At 35.4% G+C, this 20,717-nt stretch overlaps 1 protein-coding gene across 4 annotated transcripts in view; it reads left to right on the forward strand.

Moving 5' to 3' along the window:
* The window catches only part of TOGARAM1 (TOG array regulator of axonemal microtubules 1), an 82,032-nt gene that overhangs the window by 18,336 nt on the left and 42,979 nt on the right, over positions 1-20,717 (forward strand). For 3 of the 4 annotated variants that reach the window (XM_053889380.1, XM_053889378.1, XM_019451933.2), the window contains exons 3-8: positions 561-695; positions 4,778-5,071; positions 6,798-7,060; positions 9,233-9,465; positions 12,779-12,879; positions 17,769-17,912. In XM_053889380.1, coding sequence (XP_053745355.1) covers positions 561-695; positions 4,778-5,071; positions 6,798-7,060; positions 9,233-9,465; positions 12,779-12,879; positions 17,769-17,912 — 1,170 coding nt within the window. The remainder of the gene's footprint in view (positions 1-560; positions 696-4,777; positions 5,072-6,797; positions 7,061-9,232; positions 9,466-12,778; positions 12,880-17,768; positions 17,913-20,717) is intronic. The other variant, XM_053889379.1, reaches the window with a different exon arrangement.

Below are 20,717 nucleotides of genomic sequence, written 5' to 3' on the forward strand. Positions count from 1 at the left end.
AAAACAGAGGAACATGGGGGAAAACATAAGAGAGGCAAATCAGGAAACAGAATCTTAACTATAGAGAACAAATTGAAGGTTACCAGTGGGGAGGGGGGTGGGGAGATGTGAATTAAGGAGGGCATTTGTTGGTATGAGCTCTGGCTATTGTATGTACGTGATGAATCACTACATTCTACTCCTGAAACTAATAGTACACTGCATGTTAACTAACTGGAATTTAAATAAAAACTTGAGGGAAAAAAAAAAAGGAAAGTCAGGTCTGGGGAAATGTTCCATAGCGAGAGGAGGGAACATGTAGGAAGAAACTGTTTTTGTGTGTATTTTTCAATATACCTTTCTTTGTACTTTTCCAGTCTCTCTTCTGTTCTTTAACCCCTGATACCAATCAGATATACCAACAGCAAAAACTTTCCCTTTCTTCCTGCCTGGCTTACTGTACATTTACCCCTGTATTTATTCCCACACAAATGAAATCAGTATTTCTGAAATTAGATGTATTCATGAAGTAAAGTTAACGTTTACTTTTATGTTTTTCTCTTCCTTCCTTCCTTCCAAAGGCAGTACTGGGACTCATCAGACAAATGTTTCTGGGAAATGTGGACAACTTGGATTTTCACAGATATGTGGGAAAACTGGCAGTGTGGACTCTGACTTACAGTACCTGGGGACAACTAATAGTCATCAAGATAAAGGTTTAAATTCCAACTTAATTTGGATGTAAATGATTTATAAATATTAAGGGAGGTTTCCAAATCTAGTTTATATATTATTTTGTGTAATTATATTCACTACAGGAAAGAAAAACATGTTATATTTTTAATAAAAATCTTAATAACATATTTTCATAGTTGTAACCCTAAAATGTTAGTTTTAATAATCTTCGTACATATATATGACTGATGAAAATTAGAGAGTTTAGAAATTCATGGTGGAGATGAGCATTTTAATACCAAGTAATTAAAAATGTTTTTCATTAAGAAGTACTGTGTTAGCAGAAGACCATTATTTTCCATAGCAGTTTTAACTTTGACATACCCTTTTAGGTATCCTGTATTTTTTTTTTTTTTTTGAGGTTAGGAAATGCTTAACAATAAAATTTATTTTTTTTTCCAATATATGAAATTTATTGTCAAATTGGTTTCCATACAACACCCAGTGCTCATCCCAAAAGGTGCCCTCCTCAATAAGGTATCCTGTATTTTTAAGGATAGAAGGAAGAAAACCATTTCTTCCACAGATAGAAGGAAGAAAACCATATAAATATGTCAACAGATGCAGTTAAAATTCAACATCAGTTGGTATGATTACCAAGTTATAACAAACTACAAATAACTTTTTTAACCTGATTATGTCTGCTAATGCCTATAGCAACTATATTTAGTAGTGAAATATTAGAATAAGACAAAAATGCTCACTGTTACCATTGCTATTGAACATTGAATTACTAATCCCTGTAGTATTTATTGAGAAGCAGGCACTGTTCTAGAATCTAAAGATCAAAATCTAGTAGAAGAGGAAATAATAAAGGAATGATAAGAATAGTAGTGACTGCTATGAAGAAAAATAAGGCAGGGTAAGAAGACAGAATGTGATAGGGAAAGTTTCTGTGAAGTAAAAATGTTCAGCAGAAAACTGAATGCAGTGAAGGAGGGACTTACGTGGATATCTGGAGAAAGAGCATTCCAGGAAGAGAGAACAATCAAAGTATAAATGCTCTGGAGGCGCCTGAGTGACTCAGTTGGTTGAGTGGCCCATTCTTGGTTTTGGCTCAGGCTATGATCTCTTGGTTTTTGAGTTTAAGCCCTGTGTTGGGCTCTGTGCTGACATCGCAGAGCCTGCTTGAGATTCTTCTCTCGCCCTCTCTCTCTGCTCTTCCCCTGCTCACGCTCTCTCTCTCTCTCTCTTAAAATAAATAAGTCAATTTAAAAAAAAAGTACAAGTGCTCTGAAGCAGGCTTATTGGAGAAATATCCAGGTCAATGAAATGAGTGAGGGGGAGAATAATTTTAGGCAATAACATGGGGCCTTATTGGACATAGTAAGAATTTGGGATTTTATTCTGAATGGGGTAGGAAATCACAGTAGGTTTTTGAGGGAAAAAAAGGGGGCATGATTTGACAATCTTTAAAAGGATCAGAGCTACTATGTAGAGAATAGGTTTGGTAGCAATAGGGGTAAGGTACAAAGCAAACCAGTTGGGATATGGAAGTTGTAAAGGTGAGAGATGATATGGTTTGTATTAGAAAGGAAGCAATGAAAGTGATGAGAAGTAGTTGGATTCTGATATATAAGGTGACTGTGAAGTTTGGAAACATGGGTAATTTTATTTTATAATGTATGCTAATGTAATATGAATAAGCCATTTATTCTGTATTCACCAAAGTTTTCAGAATCAGTAATCACCATGTGTTGTTAATGTAGAGCCAAAAAGAATTACTAATGGATTAGATGTGAAGTTTGTGAGAAGAGAGGAGTCAAGGATGAGTCCAGTGTTGGTGGTCTAAACAACTTAAAGAATAGAGCTGCCATTTACCTAGAAGCAGAAGATTAGGAAAAGAATAGATTTGACTGATAAATCAAGAGCTTTGTTTTGAACATGTTAAGTTTGGGACATCTGTCTCTTAAAGAAGATGTTGAGTGACATTTTGATATTAAGTCTGGAAGCAAAGGAAAATCCATGCTAAAAACTTGGGAGTCATTGTACTTCCCGTGTAGGGAGAGTGTAGCTCAAAATTAAAAGTATAAAATTTGTAAAAAATAGAATAAAATAAAATTTGTAGAGGAATAAAGAAAAATTGTCATTACTCTCCGATAAAATGTGGTACAATGTGGTAATTAAGAACACTGGGAAGCCACAGTGCCTGGGTCTGTATCCCAGCTTTATGATTTCCTAGTGTGTGATGTTTAGCAATTTACTTATCCCTCTTTACATTTTTTCTTTTAATCTATAAGATTAGTACCTACCCCCAGAGGGTGTTATGAAGATTAAATTAGTTAATACACATGAAAAGTTTAGAATACCACTTGACATAGTAAAGTGCTCAATAAGCATTTGTTCTCATTGTTGCCATCTTTATCATTATTAATATTAATAGTTTATATAGAAAATCTAAAAGGATATACAGAAAACTCTTAAAATATTAGGCAGTTTAGCAAGGTTGCCAGATATAAACCAGAATATAAAGATCAATAAAGTTCTTAGATACAAGCAACTTTCAGAAAATATAATTTTTAAGAAAGAAATTAACAGTATGAACAAAATCTATGTGTGTATAGAAGTCTAACAAAAGATTTATATACCTTTTATTATGAAAGCTAAAATACATTTCTGAAACACATAAAAGAAGACCTAAATAAATTAAGGCTATCCCACATTTTTATTTTTATTTTATTTTATTTTTTTTAATTTTTAATTTTTTTATTTTTTATTTTTAACGTTTATTTATTTTTGAGACAGAGGGAGACAGAGCATGAACGGGGGAGGGTCAGAGAGAGGGAGACACAGAATCTGAAACAGGCTCCAGGCTCTGAGCGGTCAGCACAGAGCAGGACGCGGGGCTTGAACTCACTGACCGTGAGATCATGACCTGAGCTGAAGTCGGCCGCTTAACCGACTGAGCCACCCAGGCGCCCCTATCCCACATTTTTAAATAGGGAGGCTGAATATCAGGAAAATGGCAGTTATTCTTAGATTGATCTGTAAATTCAGTGTCATTCCAATCAAAAATCCGACCAGGGTTCTTACATAGAACCTGACAGGCTGATTCTGAAATAAATATGAAAGAATGGAGGGTCAAGAATGGCCAAGATAATTCTAAGGAAGATAAAAAATGAGACATCCATCCTATTGGATAGCACTATGATAAATAAAACATTGTAATACTAGTGCAGGGATAGGCAAAATAGACTAATTGAACCAATAAGAAGCACGTAAGTGTGTATGTGTATACATACATATATACATATAGATATACACACACACACACACACGTAGGAGCTTTATAGATGAAAGGAAAAGAAAGGACAGTTTATTTATTTTAACATGAAATGTATTGTTAAATTGATTTCTATACAACACCCAGTGTTCATCCCAACAGGTGTCGTTCTCAATACCCATCACCCACTTTCTCCTCCCTCCCACCCCCCATCAATCCTCAGTTTATTCTCAGTTTTTAAGAGTCTCTTAGGGTTTGGCTCCCTCCCTCTCTTTTTTTTTTCCTTCCCCTCCCTCATGGTCTTCTGTTGAGTTTCTCAAGATCCACATAAGAGTGAAAACATATGGTATCTGTCTTTCTCTGTGTGACTTATTTCACTTAGCATAACACTCTCCAGTTCCATCCACGTTGCTACAAAAGGCCATATTTCATTCAAGAAAGGACTGTTTAAAACATGGCACTAGGGGAGCCTGGGTGGCTCAGTCAGCTAAACGGCCGACTTTGGCTCAGGTGATGATCTCACAGTTCCTGGGTTCAAGCCCCACATCGGGCTCTCTGCTGTCAGCGCAGAGCCTGCTTTGGATCCTTGGTCTCCCTCTCTCTCTGCCCCTCCCCACTCTTTCTCTTGTTCTCTTTCAAAAATAAACATGAAGACCTGGCACTGGGAAAATTGTACTATCTATATAGAAGAAAGTTAAATTAGATCTTTACCTCACACTGCACAAAAAAGTAAATAAAATAAATGCCAGATGGGATAAAAACTTGAATGTGAAAAGCAAAAAACTTCAAAATCTTAGATGTGTATACATAAATAATATATTTTCTTTTGTTTTATTACAGCGTATGCTAGCCTAAATTTTGCCTCTAAGACACAACAGACATTTGGTACCCAAACAGAACGTACTTCGTCATACTCTGGTCTAAATCCAAGTCCAGGAGGCTTCATCCTTCCATCCTATCCTGTCTCATCACCTCGAACTAGTCCAAAGCACACATCTCTTACTGTATCTCCAAAGAAGTCTCAGGATAATTGCATTAATTTCTCTAATTCCTGGCCTCTTAAAAGCTTTGAGGGACTACCAAAGCCAAGTCCACAGAAAAAGCTTGTCAGCCAAAAATCGTCTGACCCTCCAGGTATAAATGACGGTAAAAATTAATACTTTGTTCAAATTTTCATGTGTTTTTGAATTACTACTTTGGAGTTAGGGTTGTTTAATCTTTAAAAGCTGGTAAACTGCATTTATGTTAAATAGTTCAAACCTGTAATATAAAATTGAATTGAGGGGTGCCTGGGTGGCTCAGTCGGTTAAGTGTCTGCCTTCGGCTATGTCATGATCTCACAGTTCATGAGTTTGAGCCCGGCATCGGGCTCTGTGCTGACAGCTCGAAGCCTGGAGCCTGCTTGGGATTCTGTATCCCCCTCTCTCTGCCCTTCCCCTGCTCACACTCTCTGTCTCTCTCTCTCAAAAATAAATAAACATTAAAAAAAATTTTTTTAATTGAATTGAGGGGCATCTGGGTGGCTCATTTGGTTAAGCATCCAACTCTTGATTTCGGCTCAGGTCATGATCTCGTAGTTTGTGGGCTCAAGCCCTGTGTCAGGCTGTGCAGCTGACATTGTGGAGCCTACTTGGGATTCTCTCTCTCCCTCTTTGCCCCTCCCCCTTGCATGCATGTGTGCTCTCTCTCCCTCTTCTCCCTCTGTCTCAAGATAAATAAACATTAAAAAAAATAAAATTCAATTGACATTGTCATTTCTTAGTTTTCTACTTCAGAATCCTTTTTCAAAACTATGCAACTAATAATGCTTTGTAATGAGCATGAACAGCCTAAGAGCCCAGTAACAAATTTTCACTTTAGAAATAAAAAATGCCATTCATATAATTACTATAATTATTGTTTAGTATCCATTTATTCTACATTTTTTGAATGCTTAGTATATGTTAAAATTATTTTAAGTTTTCTAGTATTTGTTATAAATTAAAATATCCTTAACAATAGCCCTCTCCAAAATAATGAAATTGGCATATAAATTTATTCAAGACAGATCCAATTTCAAAATAAGTCTAGTAAAGGCGACCCCTATATCCCACATACTTTCTTATTCCCAATCTCTGCAGTAAGATGTTCCAGTTCATAACTGATTGCGGTGCCTGGCTGACTCAGAGCATGTGACTCTTGATCTTGGAGTTGTAAGTTCAAGCCCCGCGTTGGGTGTAGAGATTACTCAAAAACAAAATCTTACAAACAAACAACAAAAAAAGATGTTCTACCTTTAAACTACCCCACAACACTGATGTTCTAGTTTATAACATGACCAAGGGCAATTTATCGCATGGTCAGTCAATTTTATCACTTATTCTTAGCACTGAACCTTCATTTTCTGCATTAATTTCTTTCTATGTTTGTCTTTCCTCTAAGATCAAATATTTGTATTGAAAGCTGAAAAATTATTCAGTTTGTTCTCCTAATGCCTGGCATTAATGTTTTGCGTATAGTACTCATTCAAATGTTGTGTATGTAATTAAATGAAGATCGGAAATAGCCCCTGTGGCTTATTTAGGGACATACAGACTTTTCCGTACAAATATCAGTTATGATAATGTTTATGAAGACAGAAATTTTACTTGGTATATATAGTATTTTTATCTAATATGAAAGAAATTCTGGTGACTCAGTTTTGTTATATTTGTTAGGGGACCCTGATACTTTGACCTCATTTTAAATAGTAATCTTCACTCCTAATAAAAAAAGTGTATTTTTTAATTTAAAAACATTGTATTCCAAACACTTGTGATTATAACTTCAACTTCTCTGAAATTTAAAAAAAAAAAAGTAAAATCTATTTCTTTTCATGCAGGAGAAAATTCTCAAGAAAAACTATCTCCAGTTCAACTTACCCCTGCCTTGGTGAGATCACCATCTTCCCGCCGAGGCCTAAATGGGACCAAACCTGTCCCTCCCATACCAAGGGGAATCAGCCTTTTGCCTGATAAAGCTGACTTAAGCACAGTGGGACCCAAAAAGAAAGAACCTGATGATATTTGGAAGAGTGAAAAAGATAGTCTTACAATCGATCTTTCAGAATTGGATATCAGAGATAAAGATTTGGATCAAGAAGAGGTTAGAGCCAAATATCACTTTTAATAGTTTTAAAATGCTTGTAATTTTCTATAATACAATAGCTGTCATTTAAGGAAAAATCATACTTTTTAATTCCGTAACATGTTTTCTTTTTTATAAAAATATTTCATGATCCTTATAGAAAATGTAAAAACTGTAGTGAAATATTAGAAAATTCATCACACCAAATCCCACTACCCAGAATGATTTGCCATTAACATTCTAATGTGTTTCCTCTATTTCTTCTGTGCATATTTTATTTCTTTTTAAATTAAAAGTATGAGTAATATAGCAATATACCCATGCACTAACCCCTCCCAAATGAAAAATTTGCATATTTGTTTCCTATTTTTTAAATAAATGAAACATAACATAGTTCCCTCCCCAATCCAGTTCCTCTCCTTCCTTCACCACAGTCAACTACTATCACCATTAATTTGTATTTTATGTATTTTTGTACTCTTAATATATTAATACTTTGGTATTTATGATATAATCATAATTGATTTTGGGTTATTCCTAGTCTTTTTGTTGTTGTGAACAATGGTGCATTGAACATTCCTGAGTATGTCTGTTATGCATATGTACAAGTTTATTATTATGAAAATGAAATCATATACTCATCTCTGAGTATATACTATATTTTTATACTATAAAAATCTATTGCCAAGGGGCGCCTGGGTGGCGCAGTTGGTTAAGCGTCAGACTTCAGCCAGGTCACTATCTCGCGGTCCGTGAGTTCGAGCCCCGCGTCAGGCTCTGGGCTGATGGCTCGGAGCCTGGAGCCTGCTTCAGATTCTGTGTCTCCCTCTCTCTCTGACCCTCCCCTGTTCATGCTCTGTCTCTCTCTGTCCCAAAAATAAATTAAAAACGTTGAAAAAAAAAAATCTATTGCCAATATGACAACTCTGTACATACTAATTATGTCAGAGAAGGAATGTTGTTGCTATATTGTTGATTCAGAACACTATTTCCATAGATACTTCCTTTTTATCCTATCAGTCTGCCTGATGTCAGATTTTAAAAAGTGTTTACATTAAATATATAAACTGAAACATTCAATGATGATATTTTGTGGTCTTAATTTTTGCCAATTTTTAAGATATAAGCATCATTACTGATAATTTGCTCAATAAAATAAAGTTAATATTAACACATCCTCACCTTAAAAGCATTTCTTTAATATTAAGCATGCATACCAAAATTGGTTCTTAATGAATTAATTAGTTATTCTAACTTCTAACTGCTTGTAAAATCTCCCCCCCCCCCCCCAAGTTGTATTTCACTGGTACTAGGAAGAGAATTCATTTAAAGGGAAGAAAGTTACAGAAGAGGCATTTTCCTACATAATTCATAAGTTTCATTTGACACTATATATTTTTGCATTGTTTTTGTGAAAGCTTAAAAATTGCCCTTTTTCTTTTAGTGAATAATTGAAAGGGTTATTTCTTTTACATAATTATTGATAAATATTGGAGATAGTACTGTTTTTAAATATTTAGCCTTCCGAGGATTTACTAGGGAAGTGGCCGTATAGTTGCATCAACCATTATAATCGTTACAATCAAAATGTAAGTAAAACATAGTTTATGTATGTTTTTGTGTTCCTTAATTCATTCAAGGTTCTATTTCCAAATGTAATATATTAGTTTGTAATGGCAGTTTCTAGTCTACATTTCTAGAGATACTTGGCTTCAGAAGTCACATACAATGATCTGTTATTCTCTGAACCCTAACATTGGCAAGCTGGATGTAAACTTCAAATTTTAGAAAAATGATCACTTTTCACAGAATTTTGAAATGGCTACATTCACACATAAATGACTTAAGATTAGCTAACCCTCTATGACTTCAACTCTGATGTCTACCATCTGATTCAATGATTCCTTTACTGATTAACTTATATTAGTCATTGTGCTCAGTGATGCAAATATCATGGTAAATAATAAATAGCTTGAGATCCTTCCTCTTAAGGAGTTTACAGTCTTGTTAATAAATTGGTCGTGATAAAATATGTATTTTTACTCTGTACAGATATGTTAATATCCATCTTGTTAGTACCAGACTGGAGAGTGGCTAGCTAGGTATAGTGAATAAAATTTAAATACTAAGGATAACTTTTACTCATATAAATGTGTTGTAAAGTTAATTGTTTCTATTTTTTTTTCTTAGATGCAGAGCTCTCTTAGGTCCCTTCGTAATAGTGCAGCTAAGAAAAGAGCAAAACTGAGTGGCAGTACTCCTGATCTTGAAAGCCCTGATTCTGCAATTAAGCTTGACTTGACTGTGGACTCACCATCTCGATCTTCCTCTCCAAACATCAGCTCTTATAGTGAAAGTGGAGTTTACAGCCAAGAATCACTGACTTCTTCTTTGTCTACAACTCCTCAGGGGAAGAGAATAATGTATTTAATTTTTTTGACATGTTAAATGAATGCTAATGTTTAATTTGTAGTCTGATCCCTAATATCATATTTGAAAAAAAAGCTTTAAAACTATTTATTTTCTAGTTTGTAAAATGTTGAAGTCCATTTAAAAGAAAGGTTTACAGGTATTACCTTGCTTGGCGTTGGTTTGGGATGGGTGGAGAGAGACAACACAGCCACAGCTGTAACCTAGGGCACCTATATTAATATAAGCCCTTATTCCCCAAGCCCTACTTGTTCCCCTGCCTATCTAACATTTATCCTAATATTCCTTGTTCTTTAACTCCTTTCTGAATCATTGACACTTTTGCAGCGGACCTATAGCTGATGTTACTGCTTTCATTCAAAACTCAGCACCAATTTCCTCTAATTTGTAGGTAAACTCCACCCAGCTGTTACCCCACTCTTGTATTTTGTTATTCCATTATCTTGTGGAAGCTCAGGAGGCCATGCCATAGCTTTTGCAGCCTCCTCAGGCGTCTTCTTGTAGCGGCTGTGGAATTAGAGTCCTAGCTGCCCCACACTGACAGAGAATTATTTTCTAGTACAGCCATTCAGCAAACTTTTTCACATTACCTCAGTAACCCCTAAGTCTTAATTAAATGGTAAACCCACCTTGATTTCTGGGGATTTCTGTGACTTTATTCTAGGATTTTGGGGAATCTCTTCCCTCTTTATTTTAGACAAGAACCTAAGAGTAGAATTGCTAGGTCATAGGGTAGATGTACATTTAACTTTTTAAATAACTGCTAAACAGTTTTCCAAGATGCTTGTACAGTTTTACACTCCCACTAGCAAAGTCTGAGGTGTTTCACATCCTTGTTTATATCTGTTGTTGTCATTCTTTTTACCTTTACTTTTCTTTGATTTTATCCTGAACCATGTTTATACACAGCTATCAGCCATGATTATTTAAAATTAAATTTAAATTATTTTCACTTACATGAACTGGAGTCTCTTAACAATGTATGTAACTAGAGACTGCATAATCAAAGGAGAGATGGTGTTCTATTAACTTTAATGGAAAAGGGTGTTTCATTTCAGCAGTCCATAGAATTAAACCAAATTTTTGTGTCCTGCTGTGAGAAGTTTATCTTATCCCATGATTTCATTCTCTACAGTTTTAACTTAAGTGGCATTTTATTTTGCAGTTGTAAATTTTTTTTTTACTGGAAATTATTTTGTTGTAATTACCTAGATAGAATAATGCAGTGTATTTACAAAATTAATTTGTAATTACCTAGATAGAATAATGCAGTGTATTTACAAAATTAATTATCTCACCAGCTACATGGGCTGGTGAGATAACTGTGGTTACATTTAGTTACCAGATGTTTGAAATAGGTATTTATCTTTTAGATCTAAAGTCCTTCCCTTATCTTCTAGGAATGTGAAATTTTGTGTTAGATACTCCTACAGTTGCAAGGTCCTGTGAATAATTTGGAACCCAGTTGGGAAGAAATGTTCACTTTATACTTTAACATTCAGAATTCACTATTCCCTATATTGTCTCATGGAATTATTCTCTTCAGATATTGAACTCTGTGAGAAGGGGAGTTCAGTATGCCCTCATATCTGGACTAAATTACCTTTAATGAATTTCGTATTTCCACATTAAGTGTAATAGCTTATAGCTTATAAATTATAAGCTTATAGCTTATAATTTAAAGCAATTATTCTTAACCAGCTTGCATCTTGCCTTAAGAATAATGTCAAAGAAAGCCACTTCTACCCTATGTGGAGCTTTCATCTTTAAGTGGGTTTGGGAGGAAAAACTCTTAAGAGCCACTCTTTTAGAGACTGAAGTATTTTCTTTCACCTGAATGTAATGCGTGGCATAAATGTAAATTTTTTATTCTTTCTATTCTAAAGAAATTACTCTTTAAAAATGTTTAACATTGATTTCTCACTAGATCAATTAACAACTATGCCAACCCAACTAAGAATTGTACTCCTTTGTAAAATCTCTTCTTTATAATATCCATCACTGGCTTGGGGCGCCTGGGTGGCTCAGTCGGTTAAGCGTCTGACTTCAGCTCAGGTTGTGATCTCATGGTTCGTGGGTTCGAGCCCCGTGTCAGGCTCTGTGCTGGCAGCTCAGAGCCTGGAGTCTGCTTCGGATTCTGTGTCTCCCTCTCTCTCTTCCCCTCCCCTGCTCATGCTCTGTCTCTCTCTCAAAAATAAATAAACATTAAAACAAAATTATATCCATCACTGGCTTATTGATATTATGACACTTACTTGATTTAAAACAGTTCTTTTACATTCTAATTTAACATTCTTCAGTTGCTTTTTTTGTAAAACATAGCCTGTAGGTCTTTATAATGTCAGAAAAGTGTGGGGCACCTGGGTGGCTCAGTCGGTTAAGTGTCTGACTTCAGCTCAGGGTATGATTTCATAACTCCTGGGTTCAAGCCCTGCATTGGGCTCTGTGCTGACAGCTCAGAGGCTGGAGCCTGCTCTTCAGATTCTGTGTCTCTGTTATCTCACTGCCCTTCCTCTGCTCGTGGTCTGTCTCTCTCTCTGTCTTTCTCAAAAATAAACGTTAGAAAAGAAAAGTATAACAAAGAATAATACAAGAAGGGGCACCTGGGTGACTCAGTCAGTTAAGCATCTGACTTGGACACAGCTCAGGTCATGATCTCATGGTTTCGTGAGTTCAAAGCCCCCCCCCCCCCCCCAACTGCCGTCAAGCTCTGTGCTGACAACGCAGAGCCTGCTTGGGATTCTCTCTCTCTCTCTCTCTCTCTCTCTCTCCCCCTCTCTCTGCCCTTTACCCACTCATGCAGTCTCTGTCTCTCTCAAAATGAATAAATAAACTAAAAAAAAAAAAAAAAACTCCAAGAAGAAAGTGGCATTTGCTAATAAATGTTTCTAGTCTCTTATTTTTAATGTAGTTAAGTCTCTTTTTTGGTATTATTATCTGTAAGGGTAGATAGTATATTAGATAATTAGGAATCATTTGCTTTAGTTTTGGAATGCACTTTCTTTGCATCACTTTTTTTTTTTTGACCCAACAAAAGATTATATAGTACAAGTCGGAGAATCTTCCCTGCCTTTGGCAATCCTCTCATAAATAATTAAGAATTGCTGATATGTTAAAAATGTTGGAAGTTCAAAAAGTGAACTAGGAATATCAATAAAAAATTCTTAGTTATAGTTTTTCTTACTTGCTCCTGCTTTATTATTTCAGTTTAGTGAGTTAATGGGAAATATAGAGAATGTTTTGTGTAAGAATGTTGAATAGCTTTAGATCTTAAATGATTATTGAAATTACTTTGTTTCATTGTAGGTCAGACATATTTCCAACATTTGGATCAAAGCCTTGTCCTACAAGACTTTCTTCTGCAAAGAATAAAAATTCTGAGATAGCTGACCAAAGCCCCAGTGCAGGTATTTTATAACTTTTATAAATATGATTTATAGACACTATGATTTTTAAATTATATCAAAAATGATAAATACACTTCAGATTTAGAATTTTTGAGCATACCAAGTAAAACTAATCGTCTTTTTAACTCCTTAAAGGGACTTTTTTTTCAAGAATAAATATTTTATTATTCTTAGAAGAAAAAGCATTTAAATAGTTGATACCCATTTAAGCCCATAGGTGTACCTATGCCTGGCTCTTCCACTCAGATATTTTGGTTTAATTGATAAGAAATGCGATGCTGCTGTCAGAATTTTGAAAGCCCTCAGGGTGATTCTAATATGCAGCATAGTTTGGAAGCCACTATGCATCACAAAAGACAATTTGTTTTAAAAAACAACACTTAACTAGTCGTTAACTTCATTTGTATCTTGTTAAGAATTTTGTGAACTAACCTATAACACTCTAGTGTATAGCATCACTTTTCAGAAAATAGATTTAGTTGTTCGTAATCATTTGGAAAAATATTTGGATTTTTATCTATTTAGGATGGGAACTGCATGTGATTCTATAGTTGGTAAAACTGTATTCGATTCTGAGTGAATTGTAACAAATTGGAATGTGATGTTTATTTTCATATGATCTCAGTGTAAAAGTCCTAATAACTTTAAGCTACTGTATCTTATGTTATAATTTTCTCCCTAAAAAGCTATGTTTGTATTTAATTGTCTGCTAAGATTTTTAAATTTCTTGCTCCTAAATATGCCGTACTATCATCTCCTCTTTTTAGTCTCTACTATCACTTTTGCTCATTTCTTACCTACTTAGCCTCCTAAGATTTTTCTCTAGCTTTAGTCTCATTCTCTATAATCCATTCCCCACAATGCAAATCTGAATATATTGCCCAGCCTAAATTTATTTAGGGCATTCTTCTATGATCTGTCCCCTCCCTACCTCTCCAGCCTCATATTTCACTTCCTTCTTTGTAATCTTACACTCCAGTTTTATTAGATCACCTTCAGTACCATTTTTTCTCTTTTTGCAGTTGCATGTACTATTTCTTCTAAGTGAAATGTGGAATCCACACCACACCCCATTCAGCTGTGAAAACAGCTCAGTTGCTTTCTCTGGAAGCCTTCCCCATTCACAAACAAAATTGATTATTACCCCTTTTGTGATGTCATTACATTTTGCACTGACATGTTTATAGTTGTATTGCCATTGTTTTACTTTTTTGGACTCTGAGATTCTTAGATCCCCAGAAATTATTTACTTCTGATTCCCTACCAAGTACCTTCATAATCATGAATGCCTAATTCAACCATGCATGCCTAGTATCCTGTCTTCCACAAAGCTAGTGTTCCACAAAGTTAGTTAATCTAACTAGGTACAGGAAGACCAGGTAAATGTACTTTGGGGTCTGAAAGACCCCAGCTGGAATCCCAGTTTGACTATATTCATGAGCTGGGCAAGTTATTTAACTGCTTTGAAACTCAGTTCTTTCATCTGGTAATGTAAACCTTGAGAAAGGGTAGTGAACATTTAAATGTATAAGATATATAAAGCACCTAATGGGGCGCCTGGGTGGCTCAGTCAGTTATGCATCTGACTCTTGGTTTTGGCTTAGGTCATGATCTCACAGTTTGTGAGTTTGAGCTTGACATTGAGCTCTTCTGCACTGTCAGTGCTTAGGATTCTCTCTCCCTCTCGCTCAGCCCCTCCTGTGCTGTTTCTCTCTCTCTCTCTCAAAATAAATAAATAAACTTAAAAAAATAAAGCACCGAGTGCATAGAGGACACTTGGTATTTGTTCCCTTAAAGGAGAAGACACAAAGAAACATAACACATAAAATTGTTCTTTAATCCTTTTCTAAAGTTGATTATCATAGTAAATATTCATAACTTTAAAAATATGTGTATGAGTTATTGGTAGGTTGTATCTTGTTTCTAAAAATGGAGCCCTCTTTTGGAAGAATATCTTTGGAGTTAGAAAAGATTTAGAAAGGGTGCCTGGGTGGCTCAGTCGGTCAACTCTTTTTTTTTTTTTTATGTTTATTTTTGAGAGAGAGAGAGACAGAGAGTGAGTGGGGAAGGGGCAGGGAGAGAGGGAGACACAGAATCCAAAGTAGGCTCCAGGCTCTGAGCTGTCAGCACAGAGTCCCATGTGGAGCTCGAACTCACAAACTGTGAGATCATAACTTGAACCGAAGTCGATCGCTTAACTGAACCACCCAGAAGCCCCAAGTGTCCGACTCTTGGTTTTGTCTCAGGTCATGATCTCACAGTTTGTGGGTTCAAGCTCCCATCAAGTTCTGTACTGACAGCACATCCTGTTTGGGATTCTCTCTCTCCCTCTCTCTCCCTCTCTCTCTCTGCCTCTCCCCCTGCCTCTCCCCCGTTCACGTTCTCTCTCAAAATAAATAAATAAGCATTAAAAAATGTTTTTAATAAAAATAAATAAATAAACCTAGATTTAGAAAACCTAGATTTGAGTTTCCCTCTGACCTAGTAAATCATTTAAGTTAGTGGAATGAAAAAAGTCTTAAAACAGTACCTACTTCTGTATGTAATATTCAGTGTTTCCCTAAAGAGTCTAATATTTAGTGTTTCTCAAACTAGCCTAGTCCTAGGAACCACCAGGGCTGCTTGTAACAGATTTCTGGGACCTCACTTCACAACTAATGAATCAATCTTCAGAGTTAGAAATCTGTATTTTTAAACAAGTAACTTAAGTATTTCTATGATCATGTTTTCAGACCTCTACTATTGAATTCACTGTGAGATATTCTTGCTTAAATTTAATATGTTCTCAAAATGTAAAGTTGCTAATGGTTTAGGATTTTTTAAACTTGAGTTTACATTTTTTGTTTTTGTGGGATAGGGTTTTGTTTTCAGTAAGCAAATATTTACAAGTTTATCGTTTAATTTGTGAAGCATAAAAATGATAGGCTCAGAATAAAGACTATCTGAAAACAAAACCAAAAATAATTATGTAAAAATTTTAAATTCATTTTGTCTTTACATCATCATTTCCAATAAATATTTCCACACATAATCCACTACTACCTATTAGAGCACATTGTGCTAAATTTCCTGAATGATGTTATGGTAAACTTTTTTCCTATAGCATCAGATTAGTAATTCCTATTCTTAACAGAAAGCATTAGTCCCCAAAGCCAGTATCTTTATGAGGCTAACTTTTAAATTAACTATTAAAACTAAGAAGAATATAGGGGGCACCACGGCAGCTTAGTCGTTTGAGCATCTGACTCTTGACTTCAGTCAGGTCCTGATCCCAGGTTTGTAGGATCGAGCCCCCATATTCAGCTCTGCACTGAGCATGGACTCTGCTTAAGATTCTCTCTTTCTCTCTCTCTCTCTCTCTCTCTCTCTCTCTCTGTCTCTTTCTCTGTCTCTCTCTCTGTCTCTCTTTGTGTATGTGTGTGTGTGTGTCCCTCCACTGCCTTCTCCCCTTCTTGCGCGCTGTCTCTCAAATAAAAAAATAAAAAACTAAGAAGAGAAAGATATCCACGTTACTCCCAGAAGTTCTCTATCATTTAACACCAGATATTTTTTGACTCTCTATGAACTTAGTGCTTTTTACTCTCCAGTCTTCTGTAGCTCAGTTGCCACCAGACACCCCTTTCCCCACAATCCTGTTTTTATTAAAAAACCCACAACAATATTAGAAACAAATTATCTTTTGTTATTACTACCTAATGGTATTTATAGGAGCTATATATATTAAAATGGATGGTTACTCAAATGTATATTGGGTAGTATTTCCATTTAGTACATATTTTGTAGTTTTAATGGCTTCAAAGTATTAGTATAAGGTAGTCAGTTTAAACATTCAAATGTAGATTAAAAGTTTTTGTATTTGTTAAAAGGAGGCCCATGTTAGGGTTTTGATTAGTTTTATTTTTAATTAGGAATACAACATTTAATTAGAAATATGAGAGTATGCTAGGCACTATGCTAAGCCTTTGACGTATATTTTCTTCACTTAACTCCTCACAACCATTCTGGAAGAGGTAATACTATTATCCCCATTTTACAAATGAGATGAAGTGTCTTGCCCAGGTTCTGTCAGTGGTCTAAGTGGAAGTGCTATGCTTTAAAGTCAGGAAGCACGATTCCAGATTCTGAGCTTAGTCACTGTGTAGTGTGCTGCTTCACCAGCCAGACCAGTATATACCCAGTACACAAGAGTAGGAGAAAAGAGAAATGGGAAATATCTCTCAGGATATAGTTTACAAATTCTAGATTAAAAATTTTTCTTTACGAGGGAGGGAAGCAAACCATAAGAGACTCTTAACTGTAGAGAATAAACTGAGGGTTGATGGAGGGAGGTGGGCAGGGATAGGCTCGTCGGCTGATGGATATAAAGGAAGGCACTTGTGATGAGTGCTGGGTGTTGTATATAAATGATGAATCACTAAATTCTACACCTGAAATCAATTTTATCATATTTGTAACTAACTAGAATTAAAATAAAAAATAGAAATAATCTTTTTTCTTTTTGCTATAAAGTTTTAAATGTCATTTAAACATTAAATGTTTGTCATATTTTAAATATATGTGTGTATATATTTGATTATCTCTTTCAAGCACTAAATTTTGTATTTGATTGTAATTTTTAAATGGTTGTAATTTTAACCTGTTTTATAAAATGTTTAGATATGGCTTATAATAAATGTTCTTAACTGCTAGTAAAAAGTATTACAAAATTTAAAATAAGATAAAAGCCTTTAAATTACTATAACGTTGTAATTTCTAATATTATGTTACTGACCTTTTTAAAAATCTAGAAGGCAAGATAGATTTAGAGGGGAGATATGTACCTGTCTGTACTATTACCTGAAACACAGGTAATATTTTTAATAAATATTTTTATGTATTTTATTTTATAGGGATTACGACATCCCATGTAAGCATAATTGGTCAACGTATGAACTATGGGTTTGGATGTGGTGATTTTGAAGATGATAGGTCCCATGACATTTCACCTAGTGTTTTCAAAATACAAAATAAGGAACACCCAAGACATACAAAAGGTTAGTAAATTTCACAAGTTAATTTTTAAGATGGAATGTCCTTAAATCCTAAATTAAATGTCTCAGAATTCTCCCTAAGCATGCCAATAAAGAAAAATTAACTGAGCTTTCTAAGTTTTGAGATTTTTCTTTCCCCTCTGCTGATGTGTTATTGATTAAATAATTTTGCCAAATAGAAGAACATACAGGTTCATGTATTGGTTGATGGACTTCCCTGAGAAGCCATGGCTGGGAAGCGACTACCCAAGAGGTTAACACTAGGGGATCTCTGCTGATCTCAACCCCCTCAGATTACACACACACACACACACACACACACACACACACACACACACATTTTTTACAAGACGTTTTACCACTAAAATGGGGGACATAAATCATGTGAATAAATAAATCCCAGATGCCTACTTAGGTTGTAACCAGGGAATAAAACTATAGAAGCAGGAATATAGTTTCCTGTGGTCGAACCTGGAAAGGCTTCTTTCTCATCAGTAACCGTTGCTAAGAATTTACATTCTCTGTTGTTTTTCTTTAAACTTAGTATAGCAAGTAGCTCCTCTGTGACAGCTGTCCATTTTTTTTTAGAGATCTATCATAGCTACATTTTAAATTTTTCCCTCAGGTAAAGAGAAAGTGATTTAAAAAAATTTTTTTTAATCTTTATTATTTATTTTTGAGAGAGAAAGAGATAGAGTATGGGCAGGGAAGGGGCAGAGAGAGAGGGAGACACAGAATCCGAAGCAGGCTCCAGGCTCCAAGCTGGTAGCACAGAGCCCGATGTGGGGCTCGAACCCACAAACCATGAGATCATGACCCAAGCCAAAGTCAGACACTTAACCGACTGAGCCACCCAGGCACCCCAAGAGAAAGTGATTTTAAAAGGTATAAATATTTAAATAGAGTAATTAGAATTCATTGTAAGTTTTTAATCTACTAGTAACTTTAAGGAGCTTTTTTTTACATGTAGCAACTGTGATTGTAATAAGATCAACTTTTGTTATTTCTGTTCATCTGAAATTATATATATGTGTAGGCAGTCAGGCATTGTAGGACATGTATACTTTTTGTGGAAATAAATTGAGTAAAAGGAAGTTGATTAGAAGCTTTATCTTTTTTCTTTTTTTTTGCAAATTTTTAAATTTCATCCATGATGTACTTCAATATCTGTTCTTTGTGGATGGTTTCTTATCATTGTTTTTTCAAAAGAGAATGACAAGGGTTTTTTTCATATTTACTTACATATTTCATTTCTCATGTAAAGATAATCAGTACAAAAAATAATTTTCTTCCTAAAAGTAACTCATACCCTAACATATGTTTTTTAAGTTTGTTTATTTTGAGAGGGCAGGGAGGAGTAGGGAGAGGAGCCCAAGCAGGTTTGAACTCACGAACCATGAGATCATGACCCGAGCTGAAATAAGAATCAGATGCTTAAATGACTGAGCTACCCTGGTGCCCCCCAACATGCATTTTTTTAACTTTCTTTTTTAAAAATAGCTTTGAAATAATTGCTACACATGTTCATTTACTACTAGTGGCATCCTTTTTGGGCAGCAGAATCAAAAAATATTTGTATCTTTTGGGGCACCTGGGTGGCTCAATCAGTTAAGAGTCTGCCTTTGGCTCAGGTCATGACCTCACGGTTTGTGGGTTTGAGCCCTGTGTCAGGCTGGGTGCTGACAGCTCAGAGCCTGGAGCCTGCTTCTGATTCTGTGTGTGTGTCTCTCTCTCTGCCCCTCCCTTGCTTGTGCTCTCTGTGTCAAAAATAAATACACTTTAAAACAATTTTAAAAATATATCTGTGTCTTTTGACCAGCAGTTATTTCTATGTCAGAAAATTACTTTGCACTCACACTGCCAACTCTGAACCAAACACCTGCTACATCTGTTCATTTAACAAGAGTAAACATGTTCAAAAACCAAACTGACCTTCCTTCCAGACCTGCTCTTCTTCCTTTGTTATCATTTTTATTAGTAGTGTTACCATTTTCCCAGTTATGGGGACTTGTAACTTCAGAGTCATCTTTGTCTTCTTCTCCTTACCCTCCAGGTTCAGGCAATGACTCATCCTGCCAGTTCTTCTGTTTAATCTCAGCCTTTGTTACCTCTTCCCTGGATAATTACAGTAGCCTTGTAATAAGACATCTTGCATTTTATTTTATCCCTTTTTACTCCAGGCTGCATACTCTTCCCAAATTATCTTTTTGAAGTATTGTTACCATCTCTTCCATACTCAAAACCTTGAGTGGTTACCTATTTCCCACAGAATAAATTTCCTGCTCTGTAGCATAATTTGTAAGACCCTTAACAATCTTGTCTCACCTTAACTTTCTTGCATTATCTTACTCCTCTTTTCATTCCCCATGCCCTGGCATTCTTAATACTAGAAGTTTTCTTTTCTTTTCTTTTTTTTAATTTTTTTTATGTTTATTTATTTTTGAGAGAGAGACAGACAGAGAACAAGCAGGGAAGGGGCAGAGAGAGAGACAGAATCTGAAGCAGGCTCCAGGCTCCAAGCTGACAGCACAGAGCCTGACACAGAGCTTGAGCTCACAAACTGCGAGATCATGACCTGAACCGAACTGGATGCTTGGTTGCTTAACCGACTGAGCCACCCAGGTGCCCCTAGAAGTTTTCTTAGTTTGCATGTATGTTGGCGTAGATGTCCTTTTCCAATCTTGATGTGTTCGAATCATGTCTGCTTTTTGAATACTAGCTTAAAATCCATTTATTTAGAAAGCTTTCTCCACTTTACTGGGCTGTAGTAGTGTAAGTCATTTAAAAGGAAATACACTGTCATCTTTA

This window comes from Panthera pardus, unplaced genomic scaffold, assembly GCF_024362965.1.
Source record: "Panthera pardus isolate Hobbes unplaced genomic scaffold, ASM2436296v1 HiC_scaffold_24, whole genome shotgun sequence".
Taxonomy (NCBI): Eukaryota; Metazoa; Chordata; class Mammalia; order Carnivora; family Felidae; genus Panthera; species Panthera pardus.